At 36.8% G+C, this 22,636-nt stretch overlaps 1 protein-coding gene across 1 annotated transcript; it reads right to left on the minus strand.

Annotated features, from left to right (window-relative positions):
* Positions 1-9,841: 9,841 nt before the first annotated feature.
* On the minus strand, positions 9,842-22,462 carry LOC121378028 (ryncolin-1-like). The gene is made up of 5 exons (XM_041506125.1): positions 22,445-22,462; positions 18,278-18,349; positions 13,123-13,219; positions 10,574-10,738; positions 9,842-10,189 (listed from the first exon to the last, which is right to left on the minus strand). The coding sequence occupies exons 1-5, from the start codon at positions 22,460-22,462 to the stop codon at positions 9,924-9,926; spliced, it is 618 nt and encodes a 205-aa protein (XP_041362059.1). The 3' UTR covers positions 9,842-9,923.
* Positions 22,463-22,636: the final 174 nt, after the last annotated feature.

Genomic DNA, 22,636 nt, shown 5'->3' on the forward strand with positions numbered 1-22,636 from the left:
GTTCGTTTGTAGAGTTGTTAAAATGTTATATCAATAAACGGATCTCTCACCCAGCTTTGCTGACATTCAATCTAATTAAAATTAGCCCCACTATTTCATGTGCATCTAACAGCAGCCCGTTGGAGCTCATGTCCAGTTGACCTTTCATTCGACAAATCAAACCTTACTTGCAAAATCATGCCAGTGATTTGAAAAGAATTTGAAAACATTCGGGATTATGCCGAGGGTATACAAAATAATTCGGGTGAATTACGAAGTTTGCCGGAAACTAATTTTAAATTTGTTTAAAGAGACATTCCTGAGTTTGCTGCAAGTTTTAAGATGTTATCGACTAACAGACTTTTTAACGATTACAGTATTTTTTTTATCTTTTTGCATAAACTATTAGTGGCTGTTTATGAAACGTGTTTCTGATCGTTCTAATATGTGTACTAGGTTACAGTTCATTTTATTTCCTAAAATTTTTGTTTTCGTACGTACGAAATTATATGAAGACAAAATCCAGTATGGGCTCTTACAAATATTAAGACGACCGGAAACACATTGAATATACAGACACTGATATTCTAAACAAGAAAATATATTTAATATGTAAGTTTAATCGTAGAAATATTTTACTAGTTGGAAACACCTTACAATGCAGCAAACTCGGGAATGTCCCTTTAACAACACACTATCATATGAGATGAAAGAAAGAAAGAAAGAAAGAAATGTTTCATTTAACGACGCACTCAACACATTTTATTTGCGGTTATATGGCGTCAGACATATGGTTAAGGACCATACAGATATTGAGAGAGGAAACCCGCTGTCGCCACTTCATGGCCTACTCTGTTTGATTAGCAGCAAGGGATCTTTTATATGCACCATCCCACAGACAGGGTAGTACATACCACGGCCTTTGATATGCCAGTCGTGGTGCACTGGCTGGAACGAGAAATAGCGCAATGGGGCCACCGATGGGCATCGACTTCACACCGACCACAGTAAATGGTTACTATTGTATAAAATGACTATTTTAACAACAGCGATAAGATGCAGCAAATAACCGACCATCACACCTTCAGGAATACTAGTACCCATTCAGTCCCGACATCTCTACTGTGCATCAATTAAGAAAGTATGACACTGCAAGGCATCTAATTGCATCTGGGCAGGCTACGCTTGATATTTGTAGATTCACTTACTATGACAATACACCGCATGAAGTAGGAATTAAATAACTAAATGGAAAAAGAAAATAAACTTGTTGAGAACGGTAAATTTAATACATTAAAGGTGCATTTTTTTCTGAAAGAGGCGACATGTCAAAAGTTGATTTATAGTCAACTGTGAAGCACACATCCGTTAATTAGCAGTACAGACGGTAATACAAGAAACAATAAACGTTTTAAAGACACTATATGTGGCAAGCAGAATTAGGCGCCGCTCTCCAAGAGAACTGAGATAGGATCCCCCAACATGTTAATGGACGTTTAATCAGGAGCACGCCACGTCGGATTCGAGCGTGCTTGGTGAACCGCGGGTGTTTTACCCGTCACTGGTGCAAATATTGAAAATGTCAAACTGACAAGCACCTCCGGACGTACCTCACTATCCTGGCTAGAATCTTTAATGCCAATCCCTTGTTACGTGAGTGCTTGTGTTTTACCATTAATTATTATTGCAATAAATATTAATACATCTCTGTTATATTGTGTTATATTTGAATATTCCCTACTTATTTTGACCAGTATATATTTTAGGATTTATATTAAGGTATTAACTAGTATATGGTATGTGTCAGTACGCAGTTTTTAACTAAATTCCAAACATCTTGTTATATTTTGCGATGTTATCGTTATATAATGTGTTATTGCAAATTGGTTTTATAGTTTATGTATATAGTTAACGATTTTGTTTAACATTGTGTATTGTATATCGTTTTGTTCTTATGTGCCGTGAGGCAAACGGAAATAAAGTGAATTCAAATTGCAACTTCCGTAAAGAAATGGACATTTGAATACGCATATGGATGTACGCAGATTGATATTTTAAGCAAAGAACTCCCAAGTATTTTATAAAATTATTTGTTAGATATTTTGAGAACGAAGTACCTTTAAGAATAGGTATAACTATTTCTATAGATTTCGTCCTCTTCATAGGCGTAAGGACTTCCGTTTTTGTAGCGGGGAGGGGGGCAGGCTGACTTTTGCCCGAATTAACCGAAAATGACCGGTTAATAACATTTATTCATATTAGCATTACTGCCAAACAGCTATATACAGGGTTGCAAATAGCCCGAGTACGCTGACTGTAAGAGAGCTAGACGGACATTTGGACATAAATACGCTCTTTATGTCCAACTGCCCGTCTAGCTCTCTTACAGTCAGAGTACTCGGGCTAGGTTTCAAACAAATCTCTGCGCACTTTAACATGGATTACAACTAATTTTGAGATGATAATGATAGAAATACATGGTAAAAAGGTCTCAGGTTAACAAACTGTGCTCCCCCCTGCCACACCCCTCCCCCCGGTCGACCCCCCTTACAGGTGACTTTTTTTCCAATATGCCCCCGGACCCCCTAATCCTAAGCCCCCCCCCCCCCATCAAAATCCTGCCTACAGGCCTGCACCTTATTCGCTTGACTGACGCCCTCAACACTAATTATAGATCTCACTCCCGTTATAGACACAGACTGGTTTCTGGCAAGGAACGTAAATATATTTTATAGAAATATTGCTTAAATTAGTTTAAAGTACCTTTAATATTTTTGGTTTTACGTAGCATCCTGTTGATTGTTCATACAGAAAGAGGTATCACATTTCGTTACCACTTGCATCACCTGACATCAGCCATGACATCGATACCATCATACATATACGCTTTAACACTTGGTACTCAACGGCTCATAATTAACTTCCGCTTGAAAGAATACGCAGATAGATGCATTTTAGATAACATTACAGCTGACAACAGCCAGGGTCGTAGTTAACTGTAGTGTGTAGTAGCGGGTTAGGAAGAGGGGAGGTGAGGGGAGGGGAGGGGAGGGGAGTGGGGTGGTGGACGTATCCATGATATCGATTATTGACATATGACAAAAATAAAAATTAAAAATAAATAAATAAAACCAACATATACACTGCACGGTCTTTTTGCATCTCTGTAGAGTGTATACTACCAAATCAAATCCCATAGACAACAATAGTAATATGTCTGGCTAAAATTCCTACCTGCAGCGTATCAATCGACAGAAACACCACGGATATAAATACTACCAGCTCTCAGCCTTAAAGTGAATCAGAAAAAAATAAGGGGGTAGCGTCTATGACTACCATAGTTCTGCACAAAAGTCGAGTACTTTTTCAAGCACAAGGCTACTTGACACAGTGGAAAACCTTTACTGCACAATATATATCCTTCGTACATCGTTCAAAACAGGTCTGCTACTCCCAGACTAGTGTACTAATATCTAGGCAAGCTGAACAACAAAATAATGGATGGCTCCATGAATCCGTATCTAGTAGTCTACCTTGTCTATAGGAGGACAACCACTCTCGAGGAGGTCTTTACTGGACAGTACATCCTTCTTGCATCGCTCAAAACAAGGACTGCTACTCCAAGACTGGTTTACTAAAGCTCAGCCCAGATGCGACTGTTTGGCCATAATCATCATGTTACGCACGAAATACACACACACACACACACACACACACATACACACACACAGACACACACATATATACACACACAGACACACACATACACACACAGACACACACAGACACACACACACAGACGCACACTCAGACGCACACACATACACACATACATACACACATACACACACATATACACACATACACATACATACACACACACATACACACACATACACACACACATACATACACACATACACATACATACACACACACATACATATTGGCTGGAGGAAGGTTTGACACCTCTAACTGTGGTTTAAACAATATTTATTGCCCTTCATAAAAAGTAGCCGTCTGGGGATCGGCCAACAGACATTAGCCTATATTATGACCTCTCCCAATATTTTACAATTTGAATATATTACAAGCAGTAAAATAAAACATGATTATAACTTGTTCCAAATTTACTAACAAAGAAGGAAATAGAAAGAAGAAAGGGTAAAGGAAGAAAAGGTAATGACGATGAAGAGGTCATCACCTTTAAGCAGTTTACATTATTCAGAATTAGATGTCAGAAGAGAGAGAACGAATGTGATTCGTTAATTAATCTCAAAACATTTGCTATTTGTAATGATGTTTTGGACAGAGTTGAATATAGCATTATATTCTAGGAGACAAAGATTTGGGTCACTAAATAGTAAAATATTACAATTAAGATTATGATAATCTGACAAATCGGTATCTTGAACTATGTTGTATAGTGGACACAAGCGTAAGAAGTGTTCAGCGTCTTCAATTAGGTTCCCACAAGCACAAGATGGATTTTCATGAGAATTTATGACCATTTAAGTTACTATTACCCAAACGGAGTCGGCTATGTAGTAATATCTGCTGCATTTTTTTGCCAATATAAAAGTAAGATGGTATAATCGGATCAAATTATTCAATTTTAATTTTAAATCCATTTACTGCTGATGAATGCCTAATATCAGCTGATGTGTTGTTCCATAGTTTAACGGCAGAAGGAAAAAAATAATTTAAAAGTTTTGTTCCACAAAAATATGTGTTGACTCATGTTCGGCGGTTGGGGGTGTTGGGTGTTGGCAGCCGCAGGGGTCCAAATGTCTAAAGACGGTATGGGCTTGGATATCGAGAGTCTGCACGCAGTCGCGTATTCAGGCGGAGGCCCAAAGGGGCCCTTCCCGGCTGTTTTTGGTGAAACAATATATATTACAGATTACACAAAAATGCAAAGTTATCCCGTCCACCTGTCAAGGACCTTTAAATTCTATTTTCAAAAACTACAACATGATTTGGGCCCCGTCTGTAAAAAAAATCCTGGATCCACTCCTGGCCTGGGTAGGATACATGTTGCGGTGAGAGGCATACTGACTGTGATAACTGGGTGGGTATGGTGGTTGGGGTAGTGGGGCTGATTGATTAGTGTTTGGTTGTCGGTAAAAACGTACACCATTAATAAACAGTTTATCTTTCACTAATTTTGCATATTGCCCATCAGCCTTGGCTTGACGTAGAATCGGGAAACGTTCACGTCTCCGATCTACCATCTCCTTTGGGTATTGCTTGTTCACGCCATACAGTCTGTCGCGCAATTTCAACGCAGCAGCCAAGCATACTAAAGCTGTATTCTAAACGGCTGCGAGCGACGCTAGTGATGGGAGCGATTATTTTAAATCTGTCGCGTCGCACGCGTGCGGCTAGGATACGGCAATGCAAATCAATGATTTCTAAAAATAATCGCACGCATCGATCGCGGCGCTCGCGGCCGGTTACTACTACGAGTACTAACAGAGGTCGCCTTTCCGCCTCTAGGGGCAGACAGTTGACTGCTACTAGCACTAACAGAGGCCGCCTTTCCGCCTATAGGGGCAGACCGTTGACTGCTACGAGCACTAACAGAGGCCGCCTTTGCGCCTCTAGGGGCAGAGCGTTGACTGCTACGAGCACTAACAGAGGCCGCCTTTCCGCCTCTAGGGGCAAACAGTTGACTGCTACCAGGACTAACAGAGGCCGCCTCTAAAGGCAGACCGTTGACTGCTACGAGCACTAACAGAGGCCGCCTTTGCGCCTCTAGGGGCAGAGCGTTGACTGCTACGATAACTAACAGAGGCCGCCTTTCCGCCTCTAGGTGCAGACAGTTGACTGCTACGAGCACTAACAGAGGCCGCCTTTCCGCCTCTAAGGCCAGACAGTTGACTGCTACGAGCACTAACAGAGGCCGCCATTCCGCCTCTAGGGGCAGACAGTTGACTGCTACAAGCACTAACAGAGGCCGCCTTCCCGCCTCTAGGGGCAGACAGTTGACTCTTACGAGCACTAACAGAGGCTGCCTTCCCGCCTCTAGGAGCAGACAGTTGACTGCTACGAACACTAACAGAGGCCGCCTTCCCGCCTCTAGGGCCAGACAGTTGACTGCCACGAGCACTAACAGAGGCCGCCTTCCCGCCTCTAGGGCCAGACAGTTGACTGCCACGAGCACTAACAGAGGCCGCCTTCCCGCCTCTAGGGGCAGACAGTTGACTGCTACGAGCACTAAACAGAGGCAGCCTTCCCGCCTCTAGGGCCAAACAGTTAACTGCTACTAGTACTAACAGAGGCAGCCTTTCCGCCTCTAGGGGCAGTCAGTTGACTGCTACGAGCACTAACAGAGGCCGCCTTCCCGCCTCTAAGGGCAGACAGTTGACTGCTACGAGCACTAATAGAGGCCGCCTTCCCGCCTCTGTTATATTCATAGAATGCATGGGAATCATGAACATTTTCTTAGCACGTTATCATAGTAACGCCGTCAATCGATGTTATTCAAGACATTTAACAAAATAAGGAAAATATATGATACAAGTTCAAGTTTATTTTTTAAAATATTGAATATATGGATCTCTTCAGTGTACTAAAACACATTTAATTACACGTTAACAAAATCAGTGAAATCTAAAAGATCTAGATTTCCAATTGACAACGGACATGCAATAGGGACATTATCTAAAGTCCGAACCTAATTGTTAATTACTACGATAAAATGCTTTCCTACCTTTAATTTCCGTTAGATTTTACCCACATTTTATTTTATATGCACCATCCCAATGAACGGATAGCGCATACCAAGGCATTTGATATACCAGCCGTGATGTGTGTGTGTGTGTGTGTGTGTGTGTGTGTGTGTGTACTGAATTTGTCCACCTATAAACAAAACGTAATTGAAGTTTGTTCTGTTTGATCCCATGATGTTTTCTGAATCTGTATTTCTTGTTCTTTTTTTGTAATTTGTTATTGTTTGCTTTTTGGTTTTATTATTCGAGGGTTGGAAGGGTAATCCGCTGGTTTTCAGTTTATTTGTTTTCTTTGCAAAACTAACTTCAGACATTAGAAACAATTTTTCTAGGAATATACAACAACATTTTATTTCGTCGAAATATTTCTTCTTTGTTATAATACAACATACCGGCCTCGGTGGCGTCGTGGTTAGGTCATCGGTCTACAGGGTTGTAGGTACTGGGTTCGGATCCCAGTCGAGGCATGGGATTTTTAATCCATGTACCGATACCAAACCCTGAGTGAGTGCTCCGCAAGGCTCAGTGGGTAGGTGTAAACCACTTGCACAGACCAGTGATCCATAACTGGTTCAACAAAGGCCATGGTTTGTGCTATCTTGCCTGTGGGAAGCACAAATAAAAGATCCCTTGCTGATAATCGGAAAGAGTAGCTAATGTAGTGGCGATAGCGAGTTTGCTCTCAAAATCTGTGTCGTCCTTAATCATATGTCTGACGCCATATAACCGTAAATAGAATGTGTTGAGTGCGTCGTTAAATAAAACATTTCTTTCTTTCAATACAATACAACACAATACGATTCAATACAACAAAAAAGAAATGTTATCTTCATTGGGTAAATGTTGCCAGGAAAAACAAAAATATGCAGAAACTAGTTATAACATTATTTATTTATCTATATTTATGCAACAATAATTATACAACAGATAATATTAATAGATAGACTCCAGCTGTTTAGACTCAGGCAGACGATCTGTTGGTGGCTGAGGTTTTTTTGGGGTTTTTATCTTTGTATTACTAATTCAGATAATGCATTTTGATATGGGCAAGTACCTACCCACTGAATCGTTAAAACTCGCTCTGGGTGAGAGCCGATACCGGGCTGCGAACCTTGTACCTACCAGCCTTATGTCTGATGGCTTAAACACGACGACATAATGGGTAGGTGTAAGACAACTACACGCTCTTCTCTCTCACCAACCACTAACAATTAACCCACTCTCCTGAACAGACAGCCCAGGTGTGTGTGCCCAGGACAGCGTGCTTGAATCTTAATTGGATATAAGCACGAAAATAAGTTGAAATGAAAACGTTAGTAACAAGTCGTGTTGAACTAGATACCTTCACCAACGACGATCGATCCTGTGACTCGTCACAAAGCAGGCGATCGTTCTGACACCGACCTACAATTTTCAACAAGAAAGACAACTCGCAAAAGTACTTAGGAATAAAGAGAACAAGAGTTATCTGTACGGAAAGGCCACCTCGGCACGTCGATAAATCTGCGATTGTAACCACGTAATTGTGTCACTTTATATGAACAATTTGAGGAACAACCTGCAGTACGTATTCTGTAACAGATATTTTATGTGTAAGTTCCTACAGACAAGTTAGCTTTTGTATACTAGCTGTTAAGCATTATCCTGAGGGGATACAGAACATCTCGTCCACATGCCACGTCCAAATATAACAAAACTGCGTTGTCCGAGGGATTCGAATTCTCTGTGTGTGAGTGTGTGTGAGTATGTTTAACATGCCCATATACCACTAAGGTTTCAGGCATGTCTGTCGCGGGCCAAGTCTTTGAATAGTCAGTGGCTTGGTCCAGGACAGAATACTAAGGGACAATTTAGATTTTTAAACCTTAATCATATTTAAATTTAAAAGCGCAAGTCCAAAAATAAATAACAATATAACACTAAATAATAAAAAATTTTTTTTTAATTTACTGACATTTAGAACATTTGGTAATAAGACCTATAACGTAGCATTAAGTTAATAGATATACGTTGATATTGTCTTTGACCTAATTTTTATTTGGTGACTGGAAAAAATAAACTAAATGTAGATCACTATAGACAAGTACAAAATGTGGCTGACTTGAAATGCACTGAAACAAAATGTTGGCATGGCTACAGACGTAGAATAGAACCTTAATTATAGTGATTACTAATTCTGATGCATGTGTATTTGTTACATTTTCATTTCTGCCGAGTTCATTGTCTAAATAAACGTACACAGTGCGTATACAAGAAACTCTCTTCTGATAGCGGCACATCCCGAACATTCGAGCTAACCATAGCTCGACATAAACGTTGTACAAAATGAGAAACTAAGTTTGGGTGTCACGAACGAAAACGTAACCTGTCTCTATTGCTGTCCACTTATAGCAATAATATCTCATACTAATTTCACAATATGAAATCTTCACATTAAACCTGTCTTTATTCCTATCCACTTACAGCAATATTAGCTCGTACTAATTTCACATTATGAAACCTTACACATTACACCTGTATTTATTCCTCTCGTCTTACAGCAATATTAGCTCGTACTAATTTCACATTATGAAACCTTGCCCATTAAACCTGTCTTTATTCCTGTCGACTAACAGCAATACTATCTCATACTAATTTCACATTATGAAACCTTCACATTAAACCTGTATTTATTCCTGTCCACTTACAGCAATAATATTTCATACTAATTTCACATTATGAAACCTTCACATTAAACCTGTCTTTATTACTGTCGAATTATTGCTATAATATCTCATACTAATTTCACATCATGAAACCTTCATATTAAACCTGTCTTTATTCCTATCCACTTAAAGCAACAATATCTCATACTAATTTCACATTATAAAACCTTCACATTAAACCTGTCTTTATTCCTATCCACTTAAAGCAACAATATCTCATACTAATTTCACATTATGAAACCTTCACATTAAACCTGTCTTCATTCCTATCCACTTAAAGCAACAATATATCATACTAATTTCACATTATGAAATCTTACACTTTAAACTTGTCTTGTTTAACATGGAATAGTGTACACTGAAAAACAACACAAAGAACAGATATTTAATTTGGTTGTCCATTTAATTTTCCTACATAGGTACTGTTTGGTAGGATTTTTTTCTGTTTTCTTTATTCTGTGTGACGTGAAACAACAGTCGGAATTGCATCTTGTTGTTTGCTTTTTTATTCTGTCAGAAAACGCTTCATGGGTCGGATTTTCATTTCCGTTTTCTTCAATGAGTAGTAGTGACCTTTAAACGTTCCCCAGTTTACACCGTTGGCGTAGGAGGTGTGACTTCCCTTCAGGTAGAGACCGTTGAGGTTAGAAGAATGACATTTCGCATACCACCACGCTCCATTAAATTTCTTGGCACAGTGTCCAGGATATGTATCTTTATCGAGATTTTTAGCACTGAACTGATATCCATGGTGACCTGAAAAACTGTCCCCTGAAACAGAGACCCAGTAATTTGCATCACCCCGATGTTTCTCCACGTATCACATTTTATCAAAACTGTTTTTAAAAATGTATTTATTAATTTTGTTTTTTTGTTTTTTTTTGCCAGGAAACATTTTCAAATATATTTTGTCTAATGCTCAGTAATATCAGGCGAGGATCCAAGATTTTTTAATAGAGGGGGCCCAAAAACCCGATATTATTTTTGAAAATACAATTTAAAGGTCCTTGACAGGTGGACGAGATAATGTGTATTCTGTAATATATTTTGTTTGACTAAAAATAATTGTGCCGGGCCCTTTGGGCCCCGCCTGAATCCTCGCTTGAATATTTTCTTTCAACAAACAATGGTAAATACAAATGTCACGTGACGTACCCGCATCACCGCTGTAGCCAATAACAAACAGTCGGTAGTAGTCGGTAACGGGACCAATAGAGAAGTAGTCGTAGATAGCATACGTCTTATTTCCTTGCCAATCTTCCAGGTCCACCCTTAGTTGATACGGTCTTTGGTGGGTCAGACGATGGATGTTTTCATTGCCTGAAACGTTTAAAGGGACTATCCTGAGATTTAAACCCTAGCAAGACTTCCGTTTGTAACCCTCCCCCAACACACACACACACACACACACACACACACACACACACACACACACACACACACACACACACACAATAAACACACCTGCTTTTAAAACAAAACCTTTTAATACATATGGAATGACCTATTATATGTCCGAATTGTTTCAAGTTTCGATTGGCTGTTGGAAGAATAAGTGCATAAGTGCATTGATTATACAAATATATTCGAATGAAGAAGTAGTGCGGGATGTTTTAAAAATAATGCCGTTATGCCATGACGTCACTTACATTTAAGGATCGTCTGTCATTTCATTTACGTTCATCGGGGTATGAACACAATAAAATCATCCGCAAACTGTGTGAATCGGCGAAGCAGATGATTTTTTTGTGTTCTTCATACCCAGATGAACGTAAAAGGAATAACAGACAATACTTATAATTAAATTAGAATCATATTTGCTAAGAATAACACTAAAATTTCATACTTTATTTTGAATTATATTTGGTCCATAAACAATAACGCTCAATAAGAGAACTTGCCCATATAAAATGACGTTCCCTGACGACGTAATTTTTACGTTCATCTGGCAATAAACAAACTCCCGTTGCTTCGTCTGGACCAATGGAATGACGTCATATTGTAAGAAATGTAACGGAAATTTAATTATTATGTCATGTAATGCGCGTAAGATTATATGACGTAATGGCTGATGGATTTGTTGTAGACAGCTGGGGAATCTTTATATTAAAAACCAGTCAAAATTACAATTATTTGTTTCTCGTGAATGAATGTTGCAAAACACTCGATATGCTTCATATAAACCCTTTGGGACCGCCTAAGTCTTGGGAATCCCAATGACTTAGGCTTTGTCTTAGTGCATTTGGAACATCTCCTGTAGAAAGCGTGTACCTTAATGCACACGAACCTTGTTTCGGTGCTAGACGTGCAAAGCTTGCTTTGCAGTATGCTACCAAGATTAAATCATTACCGAAACATCCTACACATAATTCGGTGTTTGATAACAAATATATGAAGTTGTTTGATGCAAGGCCAAATGTTATTCGTACATTTGGTATTCGAATTCAGTGAGTTTTTGTGGTTTTTTCTCTCCTTTTTTTTTGTCGATTTCCAACATTGATTTAGCAGACACTTTGGAAACTCCTTCATATTTTGTTTTACTACCTTGGTGTATTTCACCACCTAACATTGTATTTGATCTTGCGCATTTGAAGAAAGATCGTACAGATGCTGTTGTGTACAAGCAATTTTTCATGGAAATTCAAGACAAGTACCGTGATAACATTCCTGTTTATACAGACGGATCACGGGATGGGAATTCTGTGGCTTGTGATACAGTTTTTCCATCAGACACAATACTTTCCATGAGATTGCCTGACTCGGCATCAGTCTTTAGTGCTGAAGTTTGGGCAGTCATTAAAGCCTTAGAAGAAATCAAGGATTCGATTGCATCCAGATTTATTATTTTTACCGACTCACTTTCCTTTCTCCAAGCTTTTTTACAATATGAAGCTGGGTCATCCCTGAATTGGGATTGAGATAGGAAAGAGTGGGTTTTTTTGTATCCATTGCCAATAAAGATGTTGTGTTTTGTTGGGTGCCCGGCCATATTGGCATCAGGGGTACAAAATGAAAAGGCAGATTCAGCTGCCAAGTCTGCTATGGATTTGCCTCATGCTAGGGTTGGTGTACCTTATACTGATTTTAAATATAGTATCAACCAATTTATCTTTTCGACTTGGCAACATGATTGGGGCGGTGTGGTTGCGAACAAGTTTCATGCTATCAAGCCAGTCTTGGGAGAGTGGCAGTCCTCCTATAGGCAGTGCAGGAAGGATTAAATAGTCTTGTGTTTTGCTCGTATCGGTTATACCTACTTGACCCATTAATTTATCCCGAAGAAAGATCCTCCACCTCAGTGTGTCTTCTGGCGGTACGTCATATTTTGTTGGAGTGTAAGCATCTGACAGAAACTAAAACAGATATATTTCGCCAAAGCAATGTGATGGACTCATTTCGATTCCATCCAGAACTTATATTACAGTTTCTACGTGATACTGACTTCTATTCTAAATTTTAATATTATTTATCTGTGATATTTGTATTTTTGCACAGTTCTTTACACTTTGTTTTTATTTGTCTCTTGAATTTTTATATTGATGTTGATCATCACTTCATGTTTTGAGTTTTCCATAGTTTGACACCCAATAGCCGATGTATTTTTCGCGTTGGGGTGTCGTTAATCATTCGTTCATTCGTTCATTCTTCGACAATCATATTTCTCATTATCTGAAAATACAGAACTACACATATGAAAAGATTACCCAACCAAAATTCTTTGGACAAATGGCCGAAGCCAATAAGATAGTCTTCCCAATTCCGATAGAAGTTTTCAGATCCGTCTTCCCTACGTTGAAACACCTAAAATAAATAGAAAAATAAAACATCTACAGTATATTATGGAAATAGGACACGTATACAAAATAGATAATAATTATAATAAAATGACTGTCCGTTTTTGTATTTCCTGTTATCTTCAGCAACATATTTTATATATCGATGCAAAGTCCAAAAGAGAAATCTAGACATTACAAGTTTTGAATGTGAAATTAAACAAAGATACATTGATGAAAACATATGCACTTCAGCAACAACAGTATCAATAAATTCTTTACTAAGTGGCCCATGTACCATTCTCTCTTTAAAAAACATAACTTGATAATTTATGTATTTGGTACTGAAAATCAGGAAATGTTAGCGAGCATAAAATGTTAGCAAATTTAGCGAGGTCATACAAGATGCTAATATTTAAAGAGACATGCCACAGACTGTTCTCTAAAGCTTCTGTGCGATTGTTTTATCTGTGATTAACTGAAGAAACAACAATGATTACATACTATTGATTAATATAAGCCAAAACAATAGCGAATAACAATAGTAAGTTAGCATGCACATTGCTGCCATTTTTGTTTACCAACTTAAAAATGTCTGTAAGCTGCATAACGTCAAGATTCATCAAAAACATTCTTCCAGCTGATCGTATAACTTAAGCTTATTCCTTTTTCAGTTTCTCATATGATGACCTTGCTAAAGTTGTATGTTGGGTTTTTGCGAAATTTTAAGATCGCTAATATTTTATGATTATACATTATATATATATATATATATATATATATATATATATATATATATATATATATATTTTTTTTTTTTTTTGTTACACCCACCGCCAACAATGAATAAGTTAAAATATGAAACATTAGTAAAATAGGATCACAGCATCTCAAATCTTTGTAAGACCGCACAGGAAATTAATAATAATTAAAAAATTAACATAATTTATATGAAATATAAATATTTTGTAACGGTAGTACATGTACGTACATTTGTATGTGAGTTAGTAGAGTTAATGTTTATGTCTGTCATATTCCTTTCTGTTTCATTTCTATTTTATTTCTATATTATTATTTATTATTATTACTTTTTAAAATTAATTTTTTCTTCTTTCGTTCATTTATTTATTTATTTATTTATTTATCTTGTTTCTCGTATTTAGTCCCTTTTGTATACCCAAGCCTGGCAAAAACGATAACAGCTTTGTATTATTACATTTATAAACCATTGTGTTATTAATTATCAGGGTTTGCTTTTTACAGTTAAAGTTTGTTTTGTTTAATGACACCACTAGAGCACATTGATTTATTAATAATTGGTTATTGGATGTCAAACATTTGGTAATTTGACATATAGTCTCAGAGAAGAAACCCGCTACATTTTTTCCATTAGTAGCAAGGGACCTTTTATAGCCTATGCACCATCCCACAGACAGGATAACACAGGTCAGGTCAGGACAGATCAGGTGATAGGTTTTAACGTGCACATTCAGAACAAGTTGTTGTAGCACACACCTGTTATGGGCGCAGGTGTCAACTTTCTCCGGATCATCCGTTCAGGGAAGGAAAACGTTTGGGGTGGGTGGGAGAGGGGGTCGTGCACGCTGGAAATGAGGGTAGCACATACCACGGCGTATATTTACTCACTCCTACATTCTTAGCTTCATGGCTTGTTTTTAGAGTGGTTGTTTACCTCGCATTACGTTCATTTCATTTATTCAATTCATATTTTCATGCAGCATGGTTTGACTTCTTATAGTTTAGTTTTAAAGTACGTTTCGTTTAATGTTTTAAGATTATTTTATTAAATTTAAATAAATATATATTATTATTAGCTGAGCTAGCTTAGTAATTATTTTTATCTAAAGTTACGTAATATTTAGGCCTAATGTTAGTAAGGTTTTTTACTTTATATATATTGTTTTTCTTATACGTTTTACACATATACTGTTCGTCTTTCTTATTTGTAAATTATCCAGGTAGATTCCTTTGATGTATTCAGATTGCGTTTGCTATCGGTTTATCTATTCATTCGTTCATTGGTTATTTTTGTTATTTTGTTCTTTGTTTCATTCATTCAATTTTTTATCCTTAATTATATGCATATTATATTCTATTCCACCTCCCCACACTTCTTTTACCTCAATCATATGGGAGATTTAGTATAACCATACTTTTAATCTTTGACCAGTAGTTTGTTCTGCAGTTTTTTTTAGCTGAGCTTTACTCACTCCTCCATGGCTTGATGTTTTATCTTACGTTACTTTATCTGTAGGTCCTTTTCTTATACAGACTTAAGTATATTATTTATTATTTTAGTTAAGCTTTATCTGTTTTTGTTAGTGGTTTTATGTGCGTGTTTTTATTTTTGTCGACATATTTCCCTGATGAAGCCTGTACAGGCGAAAATTTTAATCAAAGAGGGATATATGACTTTTGAAGGAGGCTTCTTAGTTTTTTTTAAATATATATATGTATATATATATATATATATATATATATATATATATATATATATAGATAGATAGATAGATAGATAGATAGATAGGCGCACACGCTTTCCAACCATCCTCCGCCATCAGTGGTTAGGTCACAATACACGCTGATTGGATCCTTCCCGTCACGTGGATAGACTGTGTACACACCATTGTATGTGTTACCTCAGATCTTTATGTCTGCACAGTCTGTGGGTGCAGGTGCTCCTTTGAAAGGGAGAACATGAAAGACTATTACATATTATCTATCTTACTGGGAGTTGTTTCAAAACATTTCTACTAAGCGAAAGCGAGTTGGATACGTTTTTAAACAACAAGTTTTAAGATAAATGATATGAAACGGAAACGAGTTTCGGATTTTATTTCTTAATTAACCTAAACTAAATCCATAAATAAATGTAATCGTCTTCTTCAGCAACGATTAATTTACTGCGTTTTTGCGTTTCGACAGTTAAAATGTTCGTCACAGAGAAATCAGTTTTCAAATTTACCTTTGGCGTACGAATTTTCACAGTGGAGCAGCCAACCAAAGTCCCATACGTGTGGTATTGCTATTTGATACTAAAAAACATACCTCACGTGTTGTTAATTCTAACACATATGTAAGAATACATACTAAATACATTTATTTGTCTCGTTTTGTGAGGAGTCCTCATAGGGTGTATACTACCAAATCAAATTTCATAGACGACAATAGTAACACTAAAACTGCTACAGTCAGCTTTTTAATTAACATATAAACACCGTGGATATAAATACTACCACTCCTCATCCTTAATGTCAATCTACAAAACTGGGAGTAAAGCTGATCGTTTCAGACATAATTGATTATACTAGTTTCGCACGAAATAATTGTCATCTTAGTTTTAGTAGAACCCCCCACATGTTTCAAGCACAATTAGTAGATGATACTGTGACTCTAGATCAAATTAAATTACAGGAATTTACTAGCCAGATAAATAAGCATTTTATGACAACAAACATTTGACACATTTATCACCAATGGCAGGACTGGTAGCGTTAACTGTGGAATGAAAAGTTGGGTGCACTTTGAACTTTAATACACTGAGATACTGTTTGGTGTACTGCTACCTATACCTTTATATATTAACATATATGCAATCAGAATCCCCTTGTTTATTAACATATATGCAATCAGAATCCCCTTGTTTAGTCCCCTACCATTCCAACCAGACGGGACTATAGGTTTCAACTCCGTCCTTCTGTCTGCCTGTCCGTCTGTCTACCTGTCCGTCCGTCTGTCTGTACGCCTGTCTGTCCCACATATAGATTTCCGGATTTTATCTTTTCCACAATTTCTTGCGTTATTGAGCTGCACGTTTGTGTATAGCGTTACAGACAAAATTTTACTTTCATGGAGATTTTCCCATTTTTGACAGAATTACGGCTCTTGAACTTAGGAAATATGCAAATATGTTTTCCAGACTTTTTTTTCCAATTCCTGAAAATATTGAGATGGAATTTTGTGTATAGCCTTACCACGTACTGTTACAGATCAAGTGTAACCGATTTACCCATTTTCACAGAGTCATGGCCCTTGAATGTACAAGATATGGCAATCTGTATTGCTTTAACAGAATGCATGTTTAATCGGATATTAAACGCTGCACCCACCCGATACAACTGGAATCATGTTCCGTGCACTGAATGCTTTTAATAGAGTCTTGATACTTTATCTTCATTACAGAAATTGGTTTTATTTTAAATTTTGCAACCCTGTTTATTGCATTAGAGTACCGGCCTCGGTGGTGTCGTGGTTAAGCCATCGGGCATAAGGCTGGTAAGTACTGGGCTCGCAGCCCGGTACCGACTCCCACCCAAAGCGAGTGTTAACGACTCAGTGGGTAGATGTAAGACTACTACACCCTCTTCTCTCCCACTAACAACTAACCTACTGTCCTGGACAAATAGCCCAGATAGCTGAGGTGTGTGCCCAGGACAACGTGCTTGAACCTTAATTGGATATAAGCACCAAAAAAAATGCATCCGATTGTATTTGAAAAACAAAAATGCATCCGATTGTATTTGAAAAAATAAATAAAAATTAAACAACAGTACCTATATTTAAAAAAACAAAAACGGATATGAAGTGCAATTACGATAAAATATCTAAAACGAATTGAATACGAAGCTAAATAATGATGACACAATGTACTCTCATTGAGTGTAAGTGTAAGAATTTAACGGCGTTCCATTGGTTGTCTTTTTGCGGGGGGGGGGGTTGGGGTTTTTTTGAGGATCGCTTTGTCAGATATGTTTGCACAACAGTATTATGGTCAAAAATGTAAATTTTCTGGAAAAATTCCATCTGAAGAAATAATTATATCATAATGTTACGTGTTTTCGATTGAATAAGCGAAAAAATATTAACAAAAAGCGAAAGATATTGTCAAAAATTAGGAAAAATGTAAAAAAAAAAAAGAAAAAAAAAAAGGACCATTCAGTGGTGTTTTTTTCGAATACGATTTTTATGTCAACTCGTTGACATAAAAATGGTCTACGAAAACCCCCATGAAATAGCCTCTATAGAATATATTACAAGCGATGGTATTATGTCTATGTAACCATACCTCCCAAGTATCGTTTCTCGTCCGTGCCTGGAACACCTTGTATAAATAGACACAACAGGGTGAGTAATGCGCCTAGAGTCATCTCCCTTCCAGTTGTAGCGTCAGCGTTATACTGCTTGAAGCTAGCAGACATTGTACTCTTCATTAGCCAATCTCCTTGATTTATACCCAGTTTGTGAAACACTCCTGACCAGCGGTTCCCTATATCACACTATCATGTCCCAGTCGTTTGTTTGTAGAGTTGTTGAAATAAAACGGATCTGGCACCCAGCTTTGTTGACGTTACAGTTACAGTGTACCTGGCCATCATTTAAAGGGACATTGCTGAGTTTGCTGCAATTTATATATATATATATGCATTAAACGTGTTTCTGATCGTTCTAATATTTGTACTAGGTTACAGTTCATTTTATTTCTAAAAATATTTGGTTTTCGTACGTACGAAATTATTTGAAGACAAAATCCAGTTTGGGCTTCTTACAAATATTAAGACGACCACAAACACATTGAATATACAGACACTGATATTCTAAACAAGAAAATATATTTAATATGTAAGTTTAATCGTAGAAATATTTTACTACTCAGAAAGATCTTACAATTCAGCACACTCAGGAATGTCCCTTTAATAACACACTATCATATGAAATGAAAGAAAGAAAGACATGTTTCATTTAACGACGCACTCAACACATTTTATTTACGGTTATATGGAATGAATGAATGAATGAATGTTTAATGACACCCCAGCACGAAAAATTGGGTGTCAAACTATGGTAAATGCAAAAACAATGTGATGATCAACATCAATATAAAAATTCAACAGTTAAATTAAAACACTGTGTAAACTACTGTGCAAAAATACAAATATCACAGATAGATAATATTAAAATTTAGAATAAAAGTCAGTATCGCGTAAAAATTGTAATACAAATTCTGGATGGAATCGAAATGATTCCATCACATTTGTTTATCCAAATGTATCTTTTCGAGTTTCTTTGAGATGGGTACACTCAGTTTGACCGATGCGAGCACGACAAAAGACTATTTCATCCTTTCTCCAGATTGTACTTGAGCGGAAACGCAATAGCACCTATTGGTGACATTTGGTAACCAAGACAAAAATGGAGTGATATGTTTGTTTCCATCTGTATGACATGAAGTTACCATGTGTTTATATATATATATATATATATATATATATGATAAAAGAAAACAAGTGTACAGTATATATGTATTTAAAAAATAATTTAAAGAAATAACTATCCTTTTACATGTTTCAATCTTATCTTCAGAAAGGAACTGCTAAATAAATGCTAAATATGACGTCATACATAGTATGACGTTACTGCAGTAGAAGGACATTGATTTAATTACTCATTGTTGCTTTTTATCTAACGAAGAGCATTAAGAAGTGGCCAAAACTTTCTATTGAAATACATTTCCTTTGTCTTTCTTTTCATTTCATCACTGGTATCTTTTGATAAAATGGGAAAATGGTGAATTTAATATCTTTTTGTGCCGCACATGTATTTAAATGTGAACTCAAGGGTATGCATCTTGTTTCAGATTGTTTTATTTGCTGTTTGTGTACGCGTACTCTGGCTCTCAGCTGAGTGGTATGACCGATGTATTGTTCTTTGCAACGTTGGAATGTAATTACATAAATAACATTGTTAACCGAACAATCCATATCCATGTGTACCCAAAACAAACCTTTGTGGTTGAATTCTATATGTTATATGTGTGCCTTCTAAAATATGTTGGCATGTACCACAGTTACTTCGGTTACACTTTTTGACACTGCATTTATGTTCTACTGTTGTAGATTCAAATCGTGCTTTTGTCAGTATCTGTTTCAAGTTTTTGCTTTGTCTCTTACTATTTATAATTGAAATAGAGTCTAGTAAGGATGACAGTTTTTCATTTTGTTTTAAAATGTGCAATTCTGACAAGATCTTTTATATATATATCGGGGTTCTGCAGGTTATGGGTGGATACAAATGCGAGCGGCCTTTTCGCTGAAACGATTTGTTTTGGTTTTAAAATATATTTTCTATCTAATACTACCGCCTTTTCGATACTATCTGATATTAGCTGTTTTGGATATCCTCACGTTTTAAGATATATGTTGAGTTCCGGGAGACGTTAATGACGTGTTTGTACATTTGACACAATCATACAGATACGCCGTGCTAGGTTATATGGTATACTTCTTCTCGTATGACTCGGATGACAGGATGAGAAAGAAAGGTACTGTTTGCTATCAGTTGGTTTGTAAAATATATCAGTTGCTATTATGCGTCCACACTTGATTACTAAAGTGTCTAGAAAAGGAATTTTCTTTGTGTCTGTTTCCGTAGTAAAGTTTATGTTACTATTCAGTGTGTTAAGTAACTCGTGAAATAATTCCAAACAGTGTTTGGACAAAGGCCACAGTATGAAACAATCATCTAGAAAACGTTTCCAGTTCTTCTTGAAATATAGCTGAAAGTCTGATCCAAATATATTTGTAATTTTAGTTTCTACTATTCGTTCTACATTGATGGGAAACACTACAAACAGATTAAAGGGATGACAATGGGTACCAAAATGGCACGAAGCTATGCCACACTGACTTTAGGTTACCTAGACATACGACTGGCTGCTCCTAGGTGATGACCAGGTCACCAATGCCATGCATCCAATGAAAAACTACACGATGGGAATCGATTATACTGTGACGTATAGCTAACCTGACATTCATATGTCTGTGACGCGTAAGTAAGCTACAAGTGCAACGGGTGTAAATAACTTTTAGTCGAAACATATGTTAAAATTTGCTTAAAACCTGGCTTTTGAGGATATGTAAGAAATAGAATAATACTTTCGTGTCCGTTAGATACCATTTATCTTATAACTCGGTGTTTAAAAACGTATCATACTGGCTTTCGCTAGTTAGATACGTTTTAAAACAACTCGTTGTGATATCAAATTTAATGGCATCTAACGGCCACTCATATATTATTATCTATCGGTAATACATATATAAAGGATAATAAACGAGTTACCAGTTATTATCAAATTTATGTCCCAAGTGAAAATTATTTCATGAGGGACATAAGGGACATAAATTTTTTAATAACTGGTACCAAATTTGTTATTCTGTTTAGTACCCCAGCTATTTGGAGGTTTTAAAAGCCTTTATTTTCGATATAGCCTACATCGGCTACACGTCCATGTATATAGAAACAACGTAAACTATTTTACTGTTCTGGGTATTCATTTAGCTTTGTATTTTATTCACGGTTCACAGATAATTTTCGAAACCCAAAGTGCTATATATTCTGTAAAAAAAAAATCTATAATGAAATGCATTAAACTACTATTTTATTACAAGTTTAATACTGAAACCAGAAAGACGTAAACGCAAAGCTTTAAACTACGTCACATATATAGTACCGACAAGGTGATTGGTTTGTTGGCGTCAAATCGTCCAATAGTAGTGTACGTTAAACCAATGCATGATAATTTCTCAGTGAGAAATTATGATTTTTATTTTTCCCGTTATGAGTGCCTGCTGGGGTAATAAATATCTACAAAAACCGGAACATCCTGTTCGTTATCAACAGGGATACAAATATCACTTGTACATGCAGCATGTGTTCTAATAGTTTGCTGATGAATGCATTGTAGAGTGTTTAATTAGGGTACGACCCACTTGAAGCTCTTTAAATCCGTATAGAAGAAGAAGAAGAAGAAGGAATGCATGTTTAACGACACCCCAGCACGAAAAATACATCGGCTATTGGGTGTCAAACCATGGTAATGCAAATAAATAAAGTGATGATCAACATCAATATAAAAATTCAAGACTCAAACAAAAACAGTGTAAAGAACTGTGCAAAAACACAAATATCACAGAATTTTACGGATACTGAATTTTACTCAAAACTTCAATTTTGTGCTGTATTGGCCATTCTCAAAGAGAATGTTACACCCCTGCACCACGGTGAGGTTACAGCACACGCAGGGGTTAAATCCGTATAGATTATATGTACTAACTTAGATAACAGTGCTTCAGAATTCAGTTGGCTGACTTGTTATCAGTGCAGCAGCAAATGCAGGCGCGGTTTTTGTGTGAAGACTGAAAATACACACACACACTCCCCATCTGTACTGGGATACCTGGCCCGTAGCCAGCATGTTTAGCGGGGGGATCGAAATTTCATGTAGACGGAATTCATCAAACGCGAAGGCCGAAGGCGCGGAGCCGTAGATGGGGAGGGGAGGAGGGTTCCACAGATTTATATATATATATATATATATATATATATATATATATATATATATATATATATATATATATATATATATATC

This window comes from Gigantopelta aegis, chromosome 7, assembly GCF_016097555.1.
Source record: "Gigantopelta aegis isolate Gae_Host chromosome 7, Gae_host_genome, whole genome shotgun sequence".
Lineage (NCBI taxonomy): Eukaryota > Metazoa > Mollusca > Gastropoda > Neomphalida > Peltospiridae > Gigantopelta > Gigantopelta aegis.

Coding starts and splice junctions, on each gene's coding strand:
- LOC121378028 (XM_041506125.1), bottom strand. Junction 10,739..13,122: donor GTCCAAAGAATTTTGGTTGG/GTAATCTTTTCA, acceptor TAAACGTTTCAG/GCAATGAAAACATCCATCGT. Junction 10,190..10,573: donor TGGCTACAGCGGTGATGCGG/GTACGTCACGTG, acceptor TCTCTGTTTCAG/GGGACAGTTTTTCAGGTCAC.